Raw genomic sequence first — 24,191 nt, forward strand, 5'->3', positions numbered from 1 at the left:
CAGAGGTGACAAAGTCATCTCCCTTTGAAGAACTACAGTAAAAAATAATAATAGCATGACAGATTTTGAACTACAATAATAATAATAATAATAGTTAACATTTATGTAAAGCTTATAATTTGCAAAACACTTTATGTTAACTCATTTGATCTTCACAACAACCCTGTGAAGTAAATGCTACTATTTTCTCCAGGATAATATTATCCTCAGGATGTAATTATCCTCAAGAAACTGAGGTGCAGAGAAGTTAAAGTGACTCGTAGAGGGTGACATAGACTACAGGAACTAAGAGAAAGGAGAAATACTCATGAGAAATGGGGTGAAATTTAGGAAACTATTTGTAAAACTTTTCAAATGATAACACCCCATCAGGAGTTAACATGGGAAATATTATACAAGAATAACTGACGGGAATAAAAGATGAACAAACTAGGACATGTCACATTGTACTTTAATTTTTCTTGTCAGCTCTGTCAAGAAAACATGTAACTTCTGTAACCTGTAACCCTTCCATTCTATTTAGGCTAGTGCAAAGAACACAATAAGCACTGCGTGAGTAGAAGATGGCACCATTGTTTTACACAATTGGAAAACTGGATGGAAGGAATTCAGAAAAAAAGTGAATGGCTATATTTGTCACATTTAATTTTTCTTCATGAGATGACAACTATTATTCTAGCACTGATATTCTTCCAGTGATAGCATGGCTATAGGCCATGATATACCTCAATCTCCCCAAATTCAAAGTTGAGGAACACTCAAAGGGCAATGAAGACATGCATGGTGGGTGCAACTAGGTTATATAAATAATGATGATGGCTAACATTTATATAGAACTGATTATGTGGTAGGCACTGTTCTAAGTACTTTACAATTATTATCTCATTTGATCAGATAAGGAATTGTAGAAAAGTAGTATAAAGGATATCATTAGAGAAAGTATGAAACAAAGAAAAGATCTGCTGGTCATCTAGGAAGAATGAGGGGCCAACCAATGGACAGTTCATCTGCTCCACTAGGAGTGTAATGTCAAAAGAATTCAGTGAAGGTCTCAAGTATGTTTATGAATAATTTATGGGAAAATACAGATCAGAGTTACATAGGAAGGGTTGATGGGTTACCGTCTGCACAATGAGCCCACTGATGAAATCACAGATCTACTGGAGTATGGGAGTGAGGGAACCAGTTGGGTACACACAAGTAGCCACCAAAATGATTCACTAATATCTTATAGAATGGAACAAGGTGGACTCATGAATACAGATTGGTGTAGAAGAGGAAGAGATGAGTTTTATTTGCATATGGGTAATGGATTAAATCACATAGGATGGAACTATAATGAGGCAAAAGAGGAAAAGAAATAAGTCCCAGAAGAGAGCTGTAGCCAAATTTCCTTTTATCTGTGACATATCACAGGAAGATGTATCTACATAGGATGTGTTGCACAAAGAGTCTGAGATAAAGAAGAAAATGATCTTGTCTTAGATATTAGATCAAGATTTGATGAATAAGTGATGATAAACAACAAGCCACACTGAAAGCTAGAAGGAGAGAGAAACTCCTTGGCCATGTGCCCAGTGGGGACACGCTGGGCAGCAGGTGTTAGAGACACTGTGGTGAGTGAGGTCGTGTTCAGCAGAGACTACATATTAATTATTTTATTTTATTTTATTTTATTTTTTTAGGCAATTGGGGTTAAGTGACTTGCCCAGGGTCACACAGCTAGTAAGTGTCAAGTGTTTGGTCTGAGGTCAGATTTGAACTCAGGTCCTCCTGACTTCAGGGCCAGTGCTCTATCCACTGCGCCACCTAGCTGCCCCAGAGACTGCATATCTAGCGGAAACCATGTGTCTCATGGAAAAATCACTTGGTAGAGGTTATGCATCCAGTGTCCACTTGAGACAATGTGGCCAGCAGAGCAATGTCTGGCAAAGGCTGTGGTATCCAGCCCAGGCAGCACAGCCAATGGAAATCAGTGGGAGACAAGCCTGGCAACAGATGCATGATGACATTACTAGAAGACATCAGTATCAGACTAGAAGGTCCTGCGGTATCAAAGTTATGAGCTGCTCCTCCACAATGCACCTTGGCTACCTGTGCGCACATTATGTGTGCTTTTCCATATATGCAGCCTGGCAAACACATGTTCCCTGTGGGTACCCTTCCACATATGTTTCCTATGTGTGTCAACTAATCCCGATGAGGTTTGGGGTGATGGGAACCCTGAGGATGCCAGGGTGGTGTGCCTGGAATGAATTCACACACTTAAGCCATCTCTTAGTCAAGTGGCAAAGTTTATTGTAATGCTCAGAGAAGCCAGTGAAGTTGCTAAGGAACCTGCAAGCCAGTGAGGATGATGCTGGGTCTTATATGGAAAAGGGACAGGGAAAAAGGATATCAAGGATACTAATTAGGTAATCTGGAGACTTCAAAGGAATATGCCAGGGGTCCAGGTGCCTTGAGAGAAGCCGTCTGTAATCTATGGATGGGGAAATTCAGAGTCTGCAGAAATAACTCTATTGATACCAGACATTGAGAGAGAAAAGACAGTTTTTGTTTAGTTGCCAGAGGCATGGTCCTTGGGAATCTGGTGCCAGGGAGAGACCTTGGGTCAGCATCCCTGAGTCTGTTTTGATAAAGGAATTACAGGGTCATGTGTTCTGTAACAAGGGAAAATTTTCTCACAGGGGCCTACTGAGATACTGGGTGGCTTCCAGAGACATGAACTTAGGGCTGGGGCCTGAGCCCAACCACCCCATCATTCCCACTGATGGTGTGCGTATAAGTGAGAGAGTATGTCATGTATTTATTTTTTTCCTAATATATTTTTATTTCATTAAATATTTCTCAATTACATGTAAAAAATTTAACATTTAAAAAAACTTTTGAGTACCAAATTTCTTCCTCCTTTCTCCTTGAGAAGGCAAGCAATTTGATATAGATTATACATGTGTAGTCGTGCAAAACACTTCCATATTAGCCATGCTATTAAAGAAAACACAGACTCCTTCCCTCCCTCGCCCCCGCAAAAAACAAAAAAGATAGTAAAAAAAAGTATACTTTGATCTGCTTTCAGACTTCATCAGTTCTTTCTCTGGATGCAGATAGCATTTTTTTATCATGAGACCTTCAGAATTGTCTTGAATCATTGTATTATTGAGAATAGCTAAGTCATTCATGGTTGATCATCATACAATATTGCAGTTATGATGTTTTCCTGGTTCTGCTCATTTTACTTTGCATCAGTTCATATAAATCTTTTCAGGTTTTTCTGAAACCATCCTGCTCATCATTTCTTATCACTAGCACAACAGTATTTCATCACACCACGTATTTATGAAGGAAATTTTTTATTGCTACTTTTATTACCATTCTATTTCATTGAATGTTCTGTGCCTGAGTCTACTAGCTGACAATTAAAGATAAATGCGTTAATAAGTGCTCATGAACTATGATTTTTAACAGATGCAGTCCTTCAGAATATCTTGAACCTGGGAGTGAGATTCTCTGGGAAACACTCTCTCTGAATTGGGGGTCGGGTGCTCTCAGATTCTATAGACCATTAGCAATCATTTACCTGACTAAGCTGGTACCAAATTTCATGTCTCAGTGGTCAAGTAATTAATAATAGCAATAGTATCCAGCAGATGAGTGGTTTAAGGTTTGCAAAACACCTTATGGACATTCTCTAATTTTGCCTTACAACAATTAATCTTTGTTGATGGTGATAGATTAATAAGTACTGAAAAACTCTGGCAATATTGATCACAGACTAATGAAATTTAAGATTCTGAAGTGAGAAAGGAAGGAAAGAGCTAAACATCAAGAAAGTTCATTTCAAAGAGGTCAATTCTAATAACCTCAAGAAAGTCAATGAAAACTTATTTTGGGAAGGAGATTAGGCATCTCAACCAACCATTCAATTCAATAAACCTTTATTAAATGCCTTCTTAAAATGCAAGGCATTGCAGTCTATGCTGAGGATAAAAAGAAGATAGAATTTCTGCCCTCATGTTGCTTATAATATAATAAATTTTAAAAAAGGAAACTAGGAAAGGTGAACATTTCTTTAGTCTTAACACTAAAGGAAGGAAGGAAACATGCATTTGTTAAGCACCTACCATGATCCAGATACTGTGCTAAGACTTTACAAATATTTCTTCTGATCCTTATAACAACCCTGGGAGGCACAGGCTATTATCATCCTGCTTTTACAGTTGAGGAAACTGAGGCAGGTAGAGAGGTTAAATGACTTGCCTAGGGTCACATAGCAAATAAGTGTATGAGGCCAGATCTGAAATCAGGTTTTCCTAACTCTGTTTCCCAGGTTGCCTCAAGGGAGAAAAAACAAACGAACAAAAAAACTTATTCCTTTGGAAAAGATGAGTGACCTACCTAGATTGCATAAATATCAGAATTACTAATCAGAAAATCAAAAAACCGAAAATTATAAAGAAGTCACTGTGAGACAGTGTGCAAAACTCAAGACTTTTTTTTAAAAGCAGAAGCAAAACTGAAAAATGTTTTTGGAATAAATAGTTTTGATAAATCTAAAAGAAAAACTACCTTTGGTTATAAAAGTTCTTTAGGAGTTCTTTTTTAAAAAAAAAAAAAACCTTCGTCATAAAGGATGAGATGTGGTCAGACTGGGGCAGGCTTTGCCTTGGATTATAAATAAGGAAGCCCCACTAGGCCAGCATCACAGGATTCTCATTATTGGCCATTTCATTGCCTAACACTTGTGATGGGAATGCCAGGAAGCCTCTCATGTCCACACATTTTATTCTAAATTCTAACCCAAACACAATTCCTTTATCATCTACTATTGGCACTTGAGTTCATTTCCACTCCACCTGGGTAGGGCTGTCAAATAGATCATACTCTTCCATTATTGTTAGGCTTTCATGTGTTTGATGATAATGGTTTAGTAATTTAGAAATATGCCACCCTACATACAAATATAATGTGTATTAACGTTCCACTTTCACCCCTTCACCTCAGCTCACTAGCATAAGGCTCACTGCATTTCTGCAGGGCACCTAGCAGAAGTAGGGCTGCAAAGAAAATGTAAGAAAACAATTTCTGCTCCACTTACTGATTTTGCCAATTCGAACTCTCCAGCTGCATGATACGCTAAACCTAAAGCAAAGGCAGCTTCTCCTTCCATCTTTTTGTCACCCCCTAAAAAGAAAATATAGAAAATTAGCATGTGATCCAAAGAAATGGTTAAAGTAGTAAAAGTAATGAAAGCCACATTTATATCATAGCTTTTATGAGACAATATTTGTAATGTGCTTAAAACAGTGCCTGGCACATAGCAGGCACTATGTAACTACAGAAATATTAGCTAGTATTAATAAATAAATAATTATTATTATTCCTTTCTCTCATAAAGTTTCTTAATCTGGGATCTATAAACTGATTATTTTTTTAAATTATTATTCATTTTTAACATTCTTTAAAAAATTTTTGAGTTCCAAATTGTTTCCTTATTTCTAGCATCTCCCTTATTTGTAGAGAAGGCAAGCAATATGATATTAATTATACTTGTGAAATTATGTGAAACACAATCCATATTAGCCACATCACCAAAAAAAAAACAAGAAAAATAAAGAAAGTTTAAAAATTATGCTTCAATCTGCACTCAGAGTTCATCAGTTGTCTCTCTGCAGGTAGATAGCATTTTTCATCATGAGTTCTTCAGAACTGTATGAATAATTTTAAAAAATAGTTTGAGAACTTTATTTCAATATAATTGGTTTCCTTTTGAATCCTATATATTTTATTTTGTACATTTAAAAATAGTATTTTGAGAAGCGGCCCATAGGCTTCACCAGGCTGTCAAAGGAGGCCATTGTACAAAAAAGGTTAAAAGGTTCCATAACTTTACAGCTTATATAGAACTTTCCTCACAACAATCCTAGAAGGCAGACAGTATGAATATTACTACCCCCCCCATTTTATAGATTAAGACACTAAGGTTCATAGAAGGACCTTGCCTACACTCTTGTGACCATTATTATTATTGTTATTATTATTAGACAAAATGAATGTATTCTTCAAAGAAATGATATGAACACAATAGACTTTGTGATTGTTGTTTTCAAATGCAGTAGAATTTAGAGGCAGCAAGGTGGTAACTGAAGTCGGTAAGACCTATGTTCAAATATATCCTGAAACATGCACTAGCTGAGTGTGACCCTGGCAAGTCATTTAACAATTAATCAATAGTAATTAATAACATTAAGTGCCTATTTGGTGCCAAGCAGGGCAGCTAGGTGTGGCAGTGGATAGAGTTCCAGTCCTGGAGTCAGGACAACTTGAGTTCAGATCTGAGATACTTACTATCTGTGTTACCCAGGTCAAGTCTTTTAATCCTGTTTGCCTTAGTTTCCCCATCTGTAAAATGGACTGGAGAAGATAATGGCAAACCACTCCAGTATCTTTGCCAAGAAAACCTTAAATGAGGTCACAAAGTCAGACACGATTGAACACCACCAGCACCAACAAGGAATAATTAGCAAAGTTGATATCCATTTGCTTATATTCTGCTCAAAAAGGAACAGTTTCAGTAAAGCTTAATATGCTACCATCAGAAGTGTTAGCACAGGAAGTGATGGCTAGCTTTTCTTCCTATAATGAAATTCTATACATTTTCACGTAAAGTCAAAACACAATTTCATTTGTTGTTGGCCCTTTAACATCTGTCACTGAGGTAGATTCCTCATTTAAACAAAGGGCTTCCCCCACTGTATTTAAAATGGATAATCCATGAATGAGCTAATCATTCTTATCCACAACCAACACTCAATGAGTGGTGTTTAGTCATGATGTCCATTATATAGAAGACTGAAAACTTCACCCGCACCAAAATTCACTTACATCATCTTTCAGTGTACAGGGAAAAAAAAGAAAGAAATTCTTCACTGGTCTTTGGCTTAGTGTTTCAGATCTGAGTGCATTACACCTGGGAAAACTTCAAATGTGGGGATGATGGATATGGATTTCAGAGTCTATTTACACATACATAGAATCAAAGTCTTTTAATTACTTTAATTCCCCTGAAACCAAAATCTTTGGAAAAGAGAAGCAATGCTGTACTGTTGGTTCAAATAATGAATGGTAAAGCTAAAAACGGAATTTAACTTATCCATTGTTTTGTTGCTCTATTAGGTCTTGCGATTAAGTTTTGGCTATTTCTGCTATCATATTCAGGATCCATTTACAAGTAAGTGCTAAGCACTCTGAAACAAAAAGATCTCTGTTTTAAAAAGGTTGAAGTGAAAAGGAGAACCTTTTGGAATTTTTCTTAGGTTCATAAACTTAGAGCTGGAAGGGACCTTAGAGGTCATGTGGACTGGTTCCACCATTTTGTAACAGAGGAAACTGAGGTCCAGATGGGTTAAATGCCTTGCACAGGGTTACAGAGGCAAATAAAAGAGCCAGGATTTGAAAATAGTTTCTCTGACTGCAAATCCAGCATTTTTTCTACACTTATGGATTGGACCAATAATTTTTAAAGTATACCTCCTCATAGATAAAAATGGTCCAGTGGATAGAGCTCGAGGCCTGGAATCAGCAAGACCTAAGTTCAAATCCAGCCTCAGACACTTAAGATCTGTATGACTCTGGGCAAGTCACTTCATGCAGTATGCCTCAGTTTCCTCATCTGAAAAATGAGCTGGAGAAGGAAATCGCCAACCACTCCAGTATCTTTGCCAAGAAAACCCCAAATGGGGTCATGAAGAGTCGGACATGACTGAAATTACTGAACAATATCAACAAAAGCAGATTAAAAGGTCTGAAGAATTTCAATCAATAAGCTTCCTCTAAGTTAAGTCCCTAGTACTGAGCATGTTCATCAGGAAACCACAGATTGGAGCTCAAAAAGGAATGGTGTCATCACCTTCAAAAAAGGGATTTGCTCTAGTGACTTAAAATTAATATATAATCAAATACATAAAGCAAACCTAACAATGTTTCATATTTCATAAACTGTATCACTAATAATGTACAAATAATCTGATCTCGAAAGCTAATTCTTGGGAGTAAATTTGTTCCTATTGTCTTCCTCCAGGAGGAAAAAATAAAGGTATTCCCCCCCTTCACAGGATGATAAGATTATAGATTGAGAGATGGAAGATCCCTTAAATGATTCCATTCTCCTGACTTTACAGATGACGAACCTAAAGCACAGAGAAAGGTCCCATAACTATGAAGCATCTGAGGTAGAATGCAAACCTAGGTCTTCCTGGTTCCAGTTTCAGCACTTTATCCACTACATCACATTGCCTCAGACTCAAAATTCGAGTTTGGCCTCTTAGATAAACATCTGGAGTTGTTTATGAGTTATCTATAAAAATGTGATCCTATCAAATGATATAACATGGACAGTCCAGAATTCAATGAAGTCTTAAATATTTTACTATACTAATAATTCATGTTCACAAAACACAGTCATATTAACTTTCACTTGATCACTGCAAACTCCCCCAAGAAGTGCTGTTGTTCAGTCATTTTTCAGTCACATCTGACTCTTTGTGATCCTATCTGGGGTTTTCTTGGCAGAGATACTGGAGTAGTTTGCCATTTGCTTCAGCTCATTTTACAGATGGGGAAACCAAAGCAAACAGGGTTAAGTGACTTGCCCAGGGTCACACAGCTAGTAAGTGTCTGAGGCCAGATTTGAACTCAAGAAGACTCATCTTCCAGATTCCAGGCCAGGCACTCTATCCACTTTACCACCTAGCTGCACCGTTTTCCCCAGGAGTAAGCAGGTCAGATGTTATGCTCACCATTTTAGTGGTAAGGAAAATTAGGCTCAGAATCAGAACTTTAACTAGCAAATTTGACACCAAGGGCAAGCAGCATTATCAACTGTTAAAGAAAAATTCAATTGCTGCTCTTGTTGTTTTCAGGGGTGAGAGTGGAGAAGAGACCAGGAACATGATACTCATGGAGGGAGAGACCTTGGGATACCAACCCCTTCCAACGGGGTGATCACCAAAGTCAGGACGAGGAAAAAGAGGAAAGTTTGTACCCCTTTTGCTCCATCTCAGAGATGATTATTATTTTTTTAGAGTCATTTTTTTACAGGAATTTAGAGGGGTTTGGGGGAGAGCTCAAGCAAGTCACTGCTTTTACTCTACCATCTTGGCTCTGACTCAATGCTTCTCTATTATTGACTGACTCTAGGTTATCATAACTTGTGAGGATTACAGGATATAAAGCTGGAAGCAAATTCTGAGAATTTTTCATCTGACCCCTTGCACTTTTACAGTTGAGAATATGAAGGCTCAGAAGGGTGGTGACTTGCCCCAAGGTCAGATAGCTGATAAGCTGAAGAACAGGGATCTGAACCCAGTACTTCTCACTCTAATGCTAATGTTTTTTTTCTCTTATAACACACTCCCTTATTTGAATTTCATGAATTAATATATCATATAAATCTGTTCTTGGGCTTCTGTCTTTATATTATATGTATATAAAATGTCAACCTTCATAGAACTACTTTTTATGCTGTTTGTCTTAAATTTATAGGTAATACTCAGATAAATTTACCTATTTTACTGAAAAGATCACTGAGTTCCCTGTAACAACTGAACCTCAGTTTCTTTCCTTTTTATAATGCCCTGATGCTTATGTACAATGAAAGCATATAACCTCAGGGGAAAAAAGTCTTAACTGCCATAAATGACCCTAACTTCTGATTACCAGCCCCTTGTTTTACAACGTTGTTCCCAGAAGATGGCATTTTTGGAGATAAAGCTTTCAAGAAACTAATGGATTCCTTGTGGTCAGCAAGAAGGCACTTTGGTTTTATAGTGAAATTTGGAAGTATATTGATGGCATTTGTCTTTGAATTTCATTGGAAATAATCACCCAGTCAAACACTTGACAATTTTTACTTTGCTCCTGGGAAAGCCCAGAATGGTGCATTAATGGAAGGAAAGTATATATATTTTTTCCCACCTACCTTCTTTGGCTTTTGCACAAGCTTTCAGTAGAGTCTTGATAGCATGTTTGTATTGTTTGTCATTCAGCATTCTTTCTGCTAGCATCGTGTAGATCCTCCGGAGATTTTCACAGGCCGTGGAGTGGAGATTGTGGCCGCTCAAGTCTTGCCATAACCGTCCCTCTGTCATTTCATGGAAGGTTTCATAACGCTCAGCAGCTTCTTCAAGATGACCTGAAGAACGAAAGTCATTCATAAATACAAACTGGGCAGAGCCTACCCTGCTTAAAATTTTGTGTATGTGTGCAGGCCAGAGGATACAGAATTACTGAGGTTGTGGTGATGAAGAACGTGGAAGGGCTGGCAGGTGAAGCAAGATGGCTAAGGATTTTGGATACCTATGAGTGGGATTGTTTAAAGGGTGACAGCTGGGAAGGAAGGCCAACCCAACAGGACCTTGAATTCAGCCTTGTCTTTTGCTAGACTCATGGGCAGTCACCTCTGAGAGATTTACTTTGGCAAGTATGACTTGAGATGGATCAGTTATCTTTGGGGGCCAGTTTGAGGGTCCTGCCATTTTGTATTGATCATCATAATGAAACCAAATATCCATTTTCCAATTTTTAGTTTTTTTGATAAGGGACCAATTGATCATAAATTCCAAAACAACATTTCAAAGTACTTTACCACAAATCTGACTAAAGATTACTTCTAAGAAACAGTTTTATTCCCCATTCCATATTTGTGGAAATTGAGGGAAGCTTAACTGATTTGGCAGAAATGTGTAAAAATACAGCAAAGGAAAGCCAATACTTAATATTGCCTCAGGCCATTTCATTCCTTAAAAATGTTAAGTAAACTTGTTTTCTAGATTGGTCATTTACAACAGCACAAAACTAATTATATTTTACTCACACATCCATTACTTTGTGGAAATGAATAAAAAAATTGTGGTGGCCAATGAAATTTCCTAATTGGGATTCTCTAGGAAGCCATCCCTGAACCACAGGCAGCCCACATTTCTGATGCTGCCCACAAAAATTGCCCTTTCTTCCCCAAATTGAGTCACTTACAATGGACCAGGCTAGTACTATTATTTTCTTAAAGTATAATCATGCCTTCTGTTGTCAGAGGGTACAAAAATTTGGCTGAGTCTCCATGAAATCCTTTATCGTGGTTGGTAAAACCTGTCTAGATAGACCACATCTCATGTTCTCAGAAAAAAGTTACTATTTTATTCAGATAGTGGTCATGGAAATAGCTATGTCCTATTAAAATTTCCGTTTTATAAATTATGTCAAGATTACATGAATAGATATGAAAACCAACACAATGCAAAGATTATAACTTCTCCGTCTTTGTTTATAGTAACCACAAGGAGGTGGTGAAGGTGACAGAGGAGTCACTAAATTTTAGTAAATATTCCTGAAACTCCATAAAGCTGGGGCCCCTCATTCAATTTAATACAGTAACCTTAAGATTCAAGGTACCCCTCTGGAGAACATATTTACACATGATTCCTGATAATGCTTTATTTCATCCCATGGAAGCATCTCTCTTCCCAGGCCTTCATAGGCCTTGCCTGCCTAGTATACACAAACCTACTTTGAGCCAGTGGCTTAGTGGATAGAGCACCGGGCCTGGAGTTCATAATCCAGACTCAAACATTTCCCAGCTATGTGACCCTGGGCAAGTCACTTAACCTCTGATTGTGGGCCAAATGGGTCCACTAAATCCGCTGGAGAAGAAATGGCAAACTACTTCAGTATCTTTGCCAAGAAAACTCCAAATGGGCTCACAAAGCACTGGACATGACTGAAAGAACTGTACAACTGTCACCAGAGTAGAGCACCATAATTTAGAAGCCTGATCCAAGGATAATGATCAACTTGCATTAATATAGCACCCTAAAGATTACAAAGCACTTTGCTCACAACAACCCTGAGAGGTGAGTACTGCAAGTAAGATTATTATAACAGTTTTACAGCTGAGGACATTTGAGCTCATAGAGGTAAAGTAATTTAGCCAAGGTCCTACACTACAGTTAAGTGTCAAAACTTAGACTCAGTCAATTTTCTGATACCTTGACCAGCTTTCTTTCTACCACACAATGTTGTAGAAACCATGATAGAGAAGAAAACTTTACAATAATGAATCAGGAGTCAGAAGGCCTGAGTTCTAGTCCTGATTTTGCCACTGGATAAATATTAGACCTTGGGCAAGACACTATAGGTTTCTGAGTTTAATTTCCTCATCCGTAAAATGAAGGAGTTGATGAAATGTTTTCTAAGGCATTTATGATTTAATTTGATTCAGCTGTCAATTGGATCTTCCTAAAATGTAAGTCTAACCTTGCCACCTTAAATCCCCCATGCCCTTTCTTCCATTCAATCAATTCCAGTACCGTCTTGCTGCTTACAGGATAATAAAACATAACGTAAAAAATAATAAATAAAAACAAATAATAAAAATAATTTTAAAAATCCTCTGTTTGACTTGACCCCTTCCTACCTTTCCAGCCTTTTTAGATCCCCCCCCCAACCTCTTCCCCTTTGGTGTACTCTGCAATCCGGTGACACTGACCTCCTCCATGTTCCTTGCACAAGACACTTCATCTCCTGACTCTGGGCATTTTCTTTTCTTTCTTTCTTTTTTTTTTTTTTTAGGCAATTGGGGTTAAGTGACTTGCCCAGAGTCACACAGCTAGTAAGTGTCAAGTGTTTGGTCTGAGGCCGGTCCTCCTGACTTCAGGGCTGGTGCTCTATCCACTGCACCACCTAGCTGCCCCTATTCTGGGCGTTTTCACTGGCTGTCCCCCAGGCTCAGATTTCTCTCCTGCCTCATCTCTACCTCCTGGCTTCCCTAGCCTCCTTCAAGTCTCCGCTAAAATCCCACCTTCTGCAAAAAGCCTTCCCTGATCCCCTTTAATACTGATGCTTTCTCTCTGTTGATTATCTCTAAATTATCTTGCAAATAACTTATTTGTATGTAGTTGTTTGCATGTTGTCTCCCTGTTAGACTGGGAACTCCTTGAGGGCAGGAACTGTCTTTTGCCTTTCTTTGTATCCCCAGCACTCAGCACAGTGCCTGGCCCAAAGTAAATTCTTAATAAGTGCTAGTTGACTGATTAGTATTTTTTAAACATTTCACGATTGTAATAAGATCAGCATAGGTACACCAGTAGCTAATGCAACTTCCAGGGTAGATGTGGGTAGTAGAAATGGCACTCATGAATTAGGAGGAATAGAACTGGATTTGGAATGCTTTGGTTTGAATTCCACATCTGCTGCTTACTGCTTGGGCCATTACAGAAAAGAAGTGTTTCCTCTCTATGCCTCAGTTTCCTTAATTATAAAATGAGGGAATTAGATTAGATGATTTTCTAAGGCCCTGTCTAACTCTAATCCCCATTGTTCTAAGACCTCATCTTCTTCTAACTTGGCATCTTTACAAGTACAGGATAGTGCCTTGAACTGGGTGGCCAGATAAGGGGACCTACTCCTAGTTCTAAATTCCCTAATTTTTCTTGGCCTATTCTTTGTCTGTAACCACCATATCCATCGAATTTTCTCAGATTCCTCATAATCTTGGTTCTACTCTCCCTCTCTCCCCCCTTGATCATCTGTGACTATATCCTGACATTTTGTTTACTCCTCCCTTGTCGATTTCCTTTTTGCCCACTAATGCTAATCCTTAGGTGTTTCAGACCAGCTGTGAACTAAGGAATACAGATTTTCTGTTCCTTTAAGAAGCATAAATTCCATTTTGAAGAGTCCAGGGGCACAGAAAAGAGTCAGTAAATGGACTTGCAAAAACTTGGACCCTTTGGTTATAACCATACAATGAAATTGACTTTGACTGCAGAAGGTCTTGTCAGAATCCTAGGGTTAGATATTACAATGTGATAATATTTGTGAATAAAAAATTAAGCTATTTATCTGTTTTTTGTATGTTCGTTTTGCTTTGTTTTGTTTTGCCCAGATGTGATGTTATTTCATTGGTATTGGGAACTCATGATCTGGAAATTTACTTCATTAAATGTCAACTGTCAACTTGTCTTATAACTTACGGTCTTAGTTGCCTGGGGGGCATTAAGAGGTTATGATGTCTACAGGCATACATCTAGTATGTACCAGACATAGGATTTGAACCCAGATCTTCCTGACTTTAAGACCAGACTTAAATCCAGTCTGCCACAATACCTCAAATATCTACAGTACATAAAAAATCTAACAGATTTAATTCCCAGCAGTCTCTCTGATCATATTTGCCATTTCTTTTTCAAACAATAAACAATAAAATTTAAAATTAGAATTTTATGAATAAAAGCTTATGCTTTAAAGTATCACACAAACTATAGTGTTCTTATTTAAAGTTAAATCTAAATAAGATTATAACTTTAAATAAAATTAATTGAAAATTTGAAAAATTAGTGTAGCTACAAGGAGCTTGGCAAATGACCATTAATATGGTTGCCACCTTGTTAAGAAATATGTAGATGCAGATGTGAGGAATTAAATTCTATCTAATTTAGTTCAACAATGATCCATTAAGTGTCCAACAGGTACAGAACACTGTACCAGGTGCTATCGATACAAAGCCAAAAATAAAACAGCACCTTATGTTCTAATGTATAGCTCAAAGAAGAGAGATTTTTTTTTTTCCCATTGGTTTATTGATTCAGTTTGGTTACTTTTTACCATGTACCCTGCATAGGTCAATTTGTCAGTGAAAAAACCTTTAATGTATAAATAAGACACCAGGTAGGAGCCCAGGTCCTTGTCCTCATACACCAGAGTAACATGGATTAACTTGATTAGTTCTCCTTCCCTGGACATGTCTATTGTTGACTTCTTCTTTCATTAAGAAAGGACAGAGAAGCAAGAAGGTTATATCGGAAAATCAATGGCATAAAAGCAGAAAGAGAGAAAGCAGGTCAGGAAAGAGAACTCGGAAGTATTTCATGGATATGGAGAGATGAGTCTTCAGGGTGTTGCTTGAGGAAATAGGAACAAATCTCTCACAATCATTACTATGAATCTGAGGATCTCTCTCTCTTTATGTATGTATGTATGTATGTGTATATATATATGTATATGTATATATATATATATCATATATACATATACATATAATCCATCCACCTACTCACCCACACATCCATCTACCTATCTACCTACCTACCTACCTACCTACCTACCCATAGCAATGATATTTATTTATGTATTCATTTATGAAGATCTGAACTTGTGACTTCCTAGGTAGAGTGAACTCCTTCACCAGAGTACAGACTCCCTACACCAACGCAGATCAACAACTTGTTCCCAACTTTGAGTTTTAGAGAATTGCCCAGGGTACTGTGAAGCTGATTGTGCCCAAGGTAACATGGCCAGCAGATGTCAGAAGCAGAACCTGAAGCCAGGTAAGCCTTCCTAAATCCAAAAACAGAATTCTGCCCACCTGAGAGGCAACAATGCCTCTCAGCAAGGTGATTAAACAAGTGGTCTACAAAAAAAAAAGCACTATTGAATTATGCTAGAATACACTAGTAATATGCTAGAAACTCTTAAATTAAAATCTGGGAATTTCTCATCCATTCTTCCCAAGCTATACAGGGAAATGGCTTTTCCAGGAATAATTACAAAGTACTACAAAATCAAGCCAAAACTTTCCAGAACCCCCAGGATCTTCTTTAAATCTACTATCCATCTGTCTCAATATATATGTGAAGCAGGCTAATAAAACACACTTGAGGAGACATGTTGTGAGCAGTTATGTTCATAACGAGACAACATTCCCCTAACAAATGAAAATAGAATAAATCCTGGATATTTTTCTAATTGGATGGAGATGACATAAGGAGTAAGTTGGTATTTATAGTTCTTCACCTAAAGGAAAGTGCACTATTAAAATAAAACCACTACCGCAGAATTTCACTTTAACTGAAGCCCACACAAACGGAAACTCATCTATCTATTCATTTTATAAAAAAAAAGAAAGAAAACACAAATAAAAACACACGAGCCCCATAAACTAAAAAGCAGGACAGGAGGCTCCAACTCACACTACGGAGGGGAAATAAGATTCTCTCTGTCTGGGTATTATCTCAGACTAGTTCACTCCTTCTTCCTTTTCTCTATACAACAACATTGCTGAAAGTTTATAGATATTTGTTACATCACAGCAGATGTCTTGAACAAATATTAAGCAAAGGAGAATGTATATGATCTCCACCATTTTAGGTTTTTTTTTTAAAGTAGAAAGATTGACTAGATATTAACACAAATGGGTTTAAATGTGAAGCTGCCATAAAAGCGGGCTCATAAATGTAATTCTCCCAGCCGCTATTTTGATGCACATTTTTGATTCCATGAATATTTTATGAAATGGCCCAAACTAAAGCCATATAACATTCCTGCATTACTGATGCTTGCGCCCGTAAGCTACGAACATTAGAGGCATGATTGAGTGCATTAAAATGAACTCATTCAGCAGTGCATTGATTACTCGAAGGGAGAGGGAAAAAGGGGGGGAAGGGAATAGGGAGGGTGGGGAAGGAGGAGAAAAGATCCTCCTCTTCAACATAGAGCCCACATATCTGAAGTTTGCAACACAGAAATGAAGACAGAATTTGTGAAGGATACGCTATGATGCGCTATTCCATAAATAAAAAGCAGCTCTGCCTAGACCTGGCAGTAATTAGGGAAGGTGTTAATTATGTCCGAGGATTGCTTCTGGAATTGTTCAGGTAATTTAAAATGTCACCATCTCTAAGAGGCACTGAGTGATCTGTTCCATGCATCAGCAGTACTGAGAGCAGCTAATTATTGCCACTTACAGCCGGCTACTTGAACATTTGCCAGTTTAAAAAAAGAAAAAGAAAAAAGAATGCAGCAGGAACAGTTGTACAAAAAATAATTTGACAGGTCTATGAGGCACATTTCGTCAATGGTCATGGTATAAACAGCAAGTGCATTTAGCCCTAAATTGTGAACATTTGTGGAAGACTTTAGGGAAATATTCCACTTTAGTTTAAAACAACAACCTAAAGGAATAATAAAGCTTTATGTATATTATATTACATTTTAATCTAGAACTACTGGACATCTTTGGGAGTAAGTTATTATAATGTGCAATGTAGACATAAAATCTGCTAGAACCAATACTGAACAAGCACCAAAGAGAGAAAGATGTTATTGCCTTTTTGTTAAAAAAAAAAGTAATAATAATAATAAACAACAAAAACAAACAAACAAAAAACAATTTCTTTCTGTGCCTATTCAAAGGCTTGAACAATTTATATCGTCTTTTGGCTTTTATATTCAGTTATGAAAATGATCCCAGCACAGCTTGTGATGAAATCATTGGGGGTTTGTTACTCATTCCAAGGAGAGTCACCAGGTCCCAGGGATTGTAGCTTGTCGGGAGGGATTTACAGTGTCTCATAGCCTAATGCCAGACACTTCAAGACGACCAAGAAACAAAGCCTTTGATCTTTTCTCAGTGACCCAGCTAATCAATGGGGCAGAAAGGTGGCAGGCAACTTTGTGAAAAGTCTGGAAGAAAAGGAAAACAATCTTCTAAAAAGGATGCCTGGCTTCATTCTTTTCAGCCAATATGTTAAATGTCCTGGCAAGGAGGACACTTGAGAACCACTCAGAGTGGGGGAGGGGACTTGAATTAGGGAGTGGTAAGAGTCAGAGGAAGGCCTAGACAGAGATGCTATTGGTCCTGGTAATTCGATTCACTTCAACATTGTACTTCAATGTACTTCAACATTCCAATAGTGGTGATACCATATTAAAAAAATGTAAGTCTCTGCCCTCAAGGAGCTTACAATCTCCTGGGGCAATCCAACCATACATAGATACATCAGTATAAAGTATAGGTAAAGTGATTCAAAGTAATCTTAAGAAAGCATAATTACCGACTGTAGGGAGAAGACTGGGAAGATGCCAGAAGGCCTTCTGGAGGAAAGGCCACCTGAACTGCCTTTTGAACTAAGTGAGGGATTCTATGAAAGAGAAGTGAGGAGAGAGTGTAAATGGGGAACAACCAAAGTAAACAGGCATCCGGTGGAGAGTGTGATAAGGGGAAGAGCCCAAGTTAAGACATGGAGAAGGGAAATGGAACGTGTTTCTGTTAAGTTGGCTATCTCATATAAGAGTGTGTGGACGTTGGGAAAGGCTGCCTGGAGCTAGATTACACAGAAACTTTAAAGACCAAGCAGAGGGCTGTGCATTTTGTCCTAGAGGTAGTAAGAAGCCACTGAAGATTTTTGAGCAGGAAAAGAAGCATAGTGCTATCTGTGTCAATGTGGCGGCTGAGGACATGTTGGCAATACAGGGAGACATCTAAAAAATTTATCAGGGCCTAGAAAGAGTTTAAAGACTAACATATGAATATATTTTACGTGACTACACATGTATAACCTAGATCAAATTGCTTACCTTCTCAGTGAGGGGAGTGGGGAGGGAGGGAGAGAATTTGGAACTCAATTTTAAAAACAAATGTTGAAAATTGTTTTTAGGGGCAGGTAGGTGGCGCAGTGGATAGAGCACCGGCCCTGAAGTCAGGAGGACTTGAGTTCAAATCTGGCCTCAAACCAAACACTTGACACCAGCTGTGTGACCCTGGGCAAGTCACTTAACCCCAATTGCCTAAAAAAAATTGTTTTTACATGTAATTGGGGGAAAATAAAATACTAAATTAAAGAGTTTAAAGAAATAATTATCCATTGTATTGTCTACCTCAATTCAGAAAGTCTCATCTTCCTGAATTCAAATTCAGACAATTCTTAGATGTGTGACCCTGGGCAAGTCACTTAACCTTGTTTGCCTCAGTTACCTCATCTGTCAAATGAGCTAGAGAAAGAAATGGCAATACACTCCAGTATCTCTGCCAAGAAAACCCTTGATGGGGTCATGAAGAGTTGGACGTGACTGAAACAACTGAACAACAACAACAAATTGTTATTTAGAATCAGAAGGTTGAATTATGGTGCCTGGTGATGTAAATGTTTTTTTCCTCCATAAGGTAAGTCATTCTAGATCATCACAGTCAACAGATGCTTCAGGCAGATTATTTCCGTCTGAGTGTGACCCCTGATAAGGTGAAAGCCATTTGTCTGCTTTGGCCTTAAACGCTTATTATCTGATGTATTGAAATCAGTGGGGGGGTTGGGGGAGGCAGATCTAGGGGTTGGGAGCAGGCAGTGAGCCACTGTCATGTCGAATCAATACGGCAGTACCCTGATGGATACCGATTTCCTGAATGTGAGCATTCCCTCCAGTGATGTAGAGCCATATGATGGGGATAGCAGCATTACCCACCTCACAGGATGATTGTGAAGATCAAATGAGAAAATACATGTATATGCATATATATGTAAAATACATGCAAAACTCAGAGTGCTAAATAAATGTTAGCTGTCATTATGCAGTCATTGCATCTATGCCTGACCACCTGTGCAATTCCCAACTGTATCTTCCCATCCTCTCATCTATTAGTCGGGGGAGGTGGGGAGGATGGGGATGGCATGGTGTACTTTCCTCATCTGATGGATGGAATGTTGGACTTAGACTTGGACTTTAGCTCAAATCCACCTTCAGACACTAGTTATCTGCAGCTGTTTGACCATGACGAAGTCACTTAACCTTTGTCTCCCTTAGTTTGCTTATCTATAAAATGGGGATAATAATAGCACCTACCCCCCATGTTGTTGTGAGGATAAAATGAAGAAATATTTGAAAGGCATTGTGCAAACCTTAAAGTACCATATAAATGCTAGTTATTTATTATAATTATCATCATCATTATTATTTAACCTTGTATGGATACCAATGGATACCAAATCAAATCAAATTTAAAAAAAATTAGAATAAGGAATGCATCTTTGCCATTATAAGTTTTGTCAGGTTGAATATTTCCCTATTAGAAATAAATTATTATACTTTATTCCTTCCCACTATCCATGTTCTAATATAACATTCAGAAAGTGCTAAAGGGAGCAGAAGTCTAAGAAGTCAGAATTAGAGTGAACTTGGCCCTGACATGCTATCCACTCACACTGTATTACAACGAGGAAAATAAAGAACATTTCAAAACCATATAATGGTCTCATGCAAAGGTCTGAAGAAACCAATCACACCATCAGGCACCATAGTTCAACCTTGTAACTATAAATAACAATTTGTTGTTATTGTTGTCATTTTAGTTGCGTCCAACTCTTCACAATCCCATTTGGGGTTTTCTTGGCAAAGACACTAGCCATTTGCTATGTCTTTCTTTGGTTCACTTTACAAATGAGGAAACTGAGGAAAACAGAATTAAGTGACTTGCCCAGGGTCACACAGTTAGCTAGTAAGTGAACGATGCCAGTTCTGAAGGAAAACAAGCCTTTCTGACTTCAGGCCTGGCACTCTATCCACTGTGCCACCTAGCTGCCCACTAGCTGTCACTATCTCTCAAAATATCCATTCTGGGGAGACTGGAAAGACTTGAATTCAAATCCCCCACCTCAGATGCTTACATAGCTGACAATTCATTTAATCTCTCAGTTTCTTCATATGTAAAATGGGGATAATAAGCACCTACTTCCCAAAGTTGTTGAGAGGATAAAATGAGATGATGAATGTAAAGTAATTTGCAAACCTTAAAGTACTAAATAAATGTTAGCTATTATGATTAACATTATTATTATTACTACTAAGTCTGTGACTCTCCAATAACATGAATATGCTGTTTCACTCTTCTTTTCTCCCATTGTACCTGAGGCCTGCCATTTTGGATTGAATTAAAGATGACAGCTGGTGGCTCAGTGGATAGAGTACCAGGACTGGAGTCAGGTAGACCTGAGTTCAAATCCAGCCTCAGACACCAGCTATGTGACCCTGGGCAAGTCACTTTACCCTGTTTCCTCATCTGTAAAATGAGCTGGAGAAGGAAATGGCAAACCACGCCAGTATCTTTTCCAAAAAAAACCCAAACGGCATCATGAAGGGTCAGACACAACTGAAATGACTGAACAGCACCAACCAGATGTCAGCTTTCAGTTGGAAGGCTTCAAAAATTCCTGAACATAGGGGCAGCTAGGTGGCACAGTGGATAAAGCGCTGGCCCTGAAGTCAGGAGGACCTGAATTTGAATCCAGCCTCAGACCAAACACTTGACACTTTCTAGCTGTGTGACCGGGGGCAAGCCATTTAACCCCAACTGCCTACAAAAAAAAAAAAAAGGTATTACAAAAAATTCCTAAACATGATCGATTTCAAAAATCGAAAAACACTCATGAGCCAATTGGCAAGAAATCACACTATCTAACTGAAAAATCTTCCCAGTCATTAGTGTCACTGAGTAGGTATTTGGGGGAGGTGGTGTTTGTCAGAAGGGATAGAGGGCCTTCTCTCCACTTCGGGGAAACTAGGCCTCCAGAAAAGTTTATTCAGGGTGGCAAGAACTGTAGGCCGAGCTTCAACAATTCCAGACCTTGTAAGGCTTTGAAATAGAAAAACCCACTGCCGAGCAGGCAGCTCTGGATGTGGGACCGTTGTCTCAGTACTACTCGTTAAGCAGTAAATAATTAATATACCCTGAAAAAGACAGGTAAAATACAAGCAGCAATGTCAGTAACATTGACATGAAAGGGAAGAGAAGAAAATGAATAAAAAAAAAAGGGCAATGAAATAATTCATTTGAAGCTTTAATAAAGTTTCATTTGCAGTCTTGTTTAAAGATATATCAGACTTTAGGGATGTAACCTAATTACATTTTTATTCTGAGTTCTATTCAAAGATCTTGGACTTTGATTCTTTAACACAGATCAAACATGGTATAATTTTCTCATGGCTATCAATACTTTAAAAGGATCTCTTCATTAAATACTATACGGTCTCAGAAACATGTACATAGGGTTGATGAAGAATAAACTGATATGCCCCCAAAAGGTAACAATTAATTTATATTAGGATAGAAATGCTAATTCAATTAATTTTTCGAATTTTTTTTAGCTATCCACTGCATTTGTACTCCTGTATAAAAATGCCTCAATTTCTGATATTTGCATAATTAAATTTACCTTTAGAAATGGAAACAATACCACCCAACAGTTTTTTGTAGCAATTCTACAAAGTTATTTCAAATGATAAGCAAGTGCTGCAGTAAAACTCAAAGATAAGGAACAAAAGAGAATTCTTCCCTATCCAGAACACTGTGGTTATCAGTGTTTGTAGGAATGTAGTTACAAGATGAGTTTTTTATTAAATGCATTGACTAAGAAATTTGCATGTGAATGATATGCTTATTTTTCCAAACAGGCCCTATGAAAAGGTTTTTCCCTGGGAGGTATCTTAAGAGTGGAAATCTAGAAAATTTCTAAAAGTTGGCAAAAAGTAAACCAGTTTTGACACAGCAGATGGAGTTCTTTGGAGCTGGTGACTTGTGATCAAGGCCTATCTCTGACATAGACTAGAAATGCAACCCTGGGCAATCAATTAATCTCTCATCATCCTAGTAAATTCTCCATGACTATCAGCTGCTGAACAGTTGTTAACCTTCCTTGATAAAAAGAGGTTTCCTCACTGGGCATTCCAACGAGGACACCCAATGAAATTACAGGTCAAATCAAAATTCATCCTTCAAAACCAGTTTTAGGTTTTGTGTGTGTGTGTGTGTGTGTGTGTGTGTGTGTGTGTGTGTGTGTGTTTTGCTTTGTTTTGTTTTAAATCTATTAGAATAAACTTTGAGATTGCAAGATGACTTTATTATATCAAGAGGAGCCATACCTTGGGACTTAAAGATACCAACAGAAAACACATGAAGAGATTTGGATTATCCTTTCAATAACCCTTGGGAATTTCTGCTAGAGTTTTTAATCCAAAATATCCACAATGCCTATCACTGAATCTTTTCTTCCCCCCTGGGGTAAATACTTATTAAGATGTTCTTTATCAATTCAATTGTCATTTTCTCCTATAGAGCATTTTTCGTTGTTATAAATTTTAAAAGGGGGTGGCAATTTAAATTGAAAATACAAGTTATTTAAATAAAGGAAAACAATGCTAGGCTTGTTAAAAGCCTATTAAAAGACTTTTGCATGAATGACATAGTGAGATGCAGGCTCACTACTGTCTGTACATAAATAAGATTTAGCAGAGAGAAAGTGAAACACATTTAACAGAATGGAAATTTTCTGATATTGACTGCACACACTCCAAGAAAGAAATAATTTTTTTTACAAATGTTAATAAATCATAAACAGAAATACATATCAGACAAAGATATACAGGAAGATGCGCTCCCTGATCACACATCTTCTCTGCGGGTATGCCCTCCTCCACTGGCAGTGTGGAGAGCCTGTGGGAGAGTGTACCTCATGTTGCATGGGGGGATCTTGTCACTTTATTTGCTATGCTGTTTGATTAAATGTCCTTTGCTTTGAACTAATATGTCCTTTTGTTGGCTTGTAAAAGTAAATACATCAGTGGGGGCTTGTGAGCTCCGGTTTGGGAAGGGGTTGTTGCTAAGCACAGTATGCCTTGAACACGGGATAGTTTTTCAGGGGGTCCCTGTGAGTGTGGTCCCAGGAACTACAATATGATGTTATTTTCTACTCCAGTCTCCTTTATCTCTCACATGCAAATACTGCTGGTTCTTCTTTATAATTTCTTTTCAATTTACCCTTCCTTTCCATTTGCACAACTATCATCTGAGCTGGAGTCCTTAGCTCTCTCCTAATTGCTTCCCTTGTTTCCAATTTTTCTGTCCCTTTTCTAGTCTCTCCCCAGTCTGGGCTGGCTTCCAGAATTATTAACTTCTAAAAACTCTTTTTAAGTATTCATCATATCATGGAGTCAGAGGATCTGAATTCAAATTCAAGCTCAACCATTTATTATTCATTTGACTGTGCACAAATCCCTTAACCTCTCGGGGATCCCAATTTTCTCATCTATATAATGAAGGAATTGTATTGGAAGACCTATGAATTCCCTTTCTAGCTCTCATGATGGGATCAATCAAAACTCCTCAGACGACCCTTTTTTCCCCTGATATATTTGTGTTTCATCCTCCAATGAGATAATTATAACTCATGTTTATACATCTTTAGGGGTTAAAAGGCCCCTTACCGACAACTACCCCATGAGATAGCGCAAGACTCTCCATTTTACAGATGAGGAAACTGAGACACCCATTTTGTAAGTGACTTGTCCACAGCCATACATCTACAAAGTGTCAGAGG

At 37.9% G+C, this 24,191-nt stretch overlaps 1 protein-coding gene across 1 annotated transcript in view; it reads right to left on the bottom strand.

The window, feature by feature from the left end:
• The window catches only part of TTC29 (tetratricopeptide repeat domain 29), a 200,583-nt gene that overhangs the window by 137,179 nt on the left and 39,213 nt on the right, over positions 1–24,191 (bottom strand). The window contains exons 7-8 of the mRNA XM_027866816.1: positions 9,977–10,189; positions 5,096–5,181 (exon numbers count right to left, since the gene is read on the bottom strand). Coding sequence (XP_027722617.1) covers positions 5,096–5,181; positions 9,977–10,189 — 299 coding nt within the window. The remainder of the gene's footprint in view (positions 1–5,095; positions 5,182–9,976; positions 10,190–24,191) is intronic.

Source organism: Vombatus ursinus, unplaced genomic scaffold (genome assembly GCF_900497805.2).
Source record: "Vombatus ursinus unplaced genomic scaffold, bare-nosed wombat genome assembly UNPS02014784.1, whole genome shotgun sequence".
In the NCBI taxonomy this organism is placed as follows: domain Eukaryota; kingdom Metazoa; phylum Chordata; class Mammalia; order Diprotodontia; family Vombatidae; genus Vombatus; species Vombatus ursinus.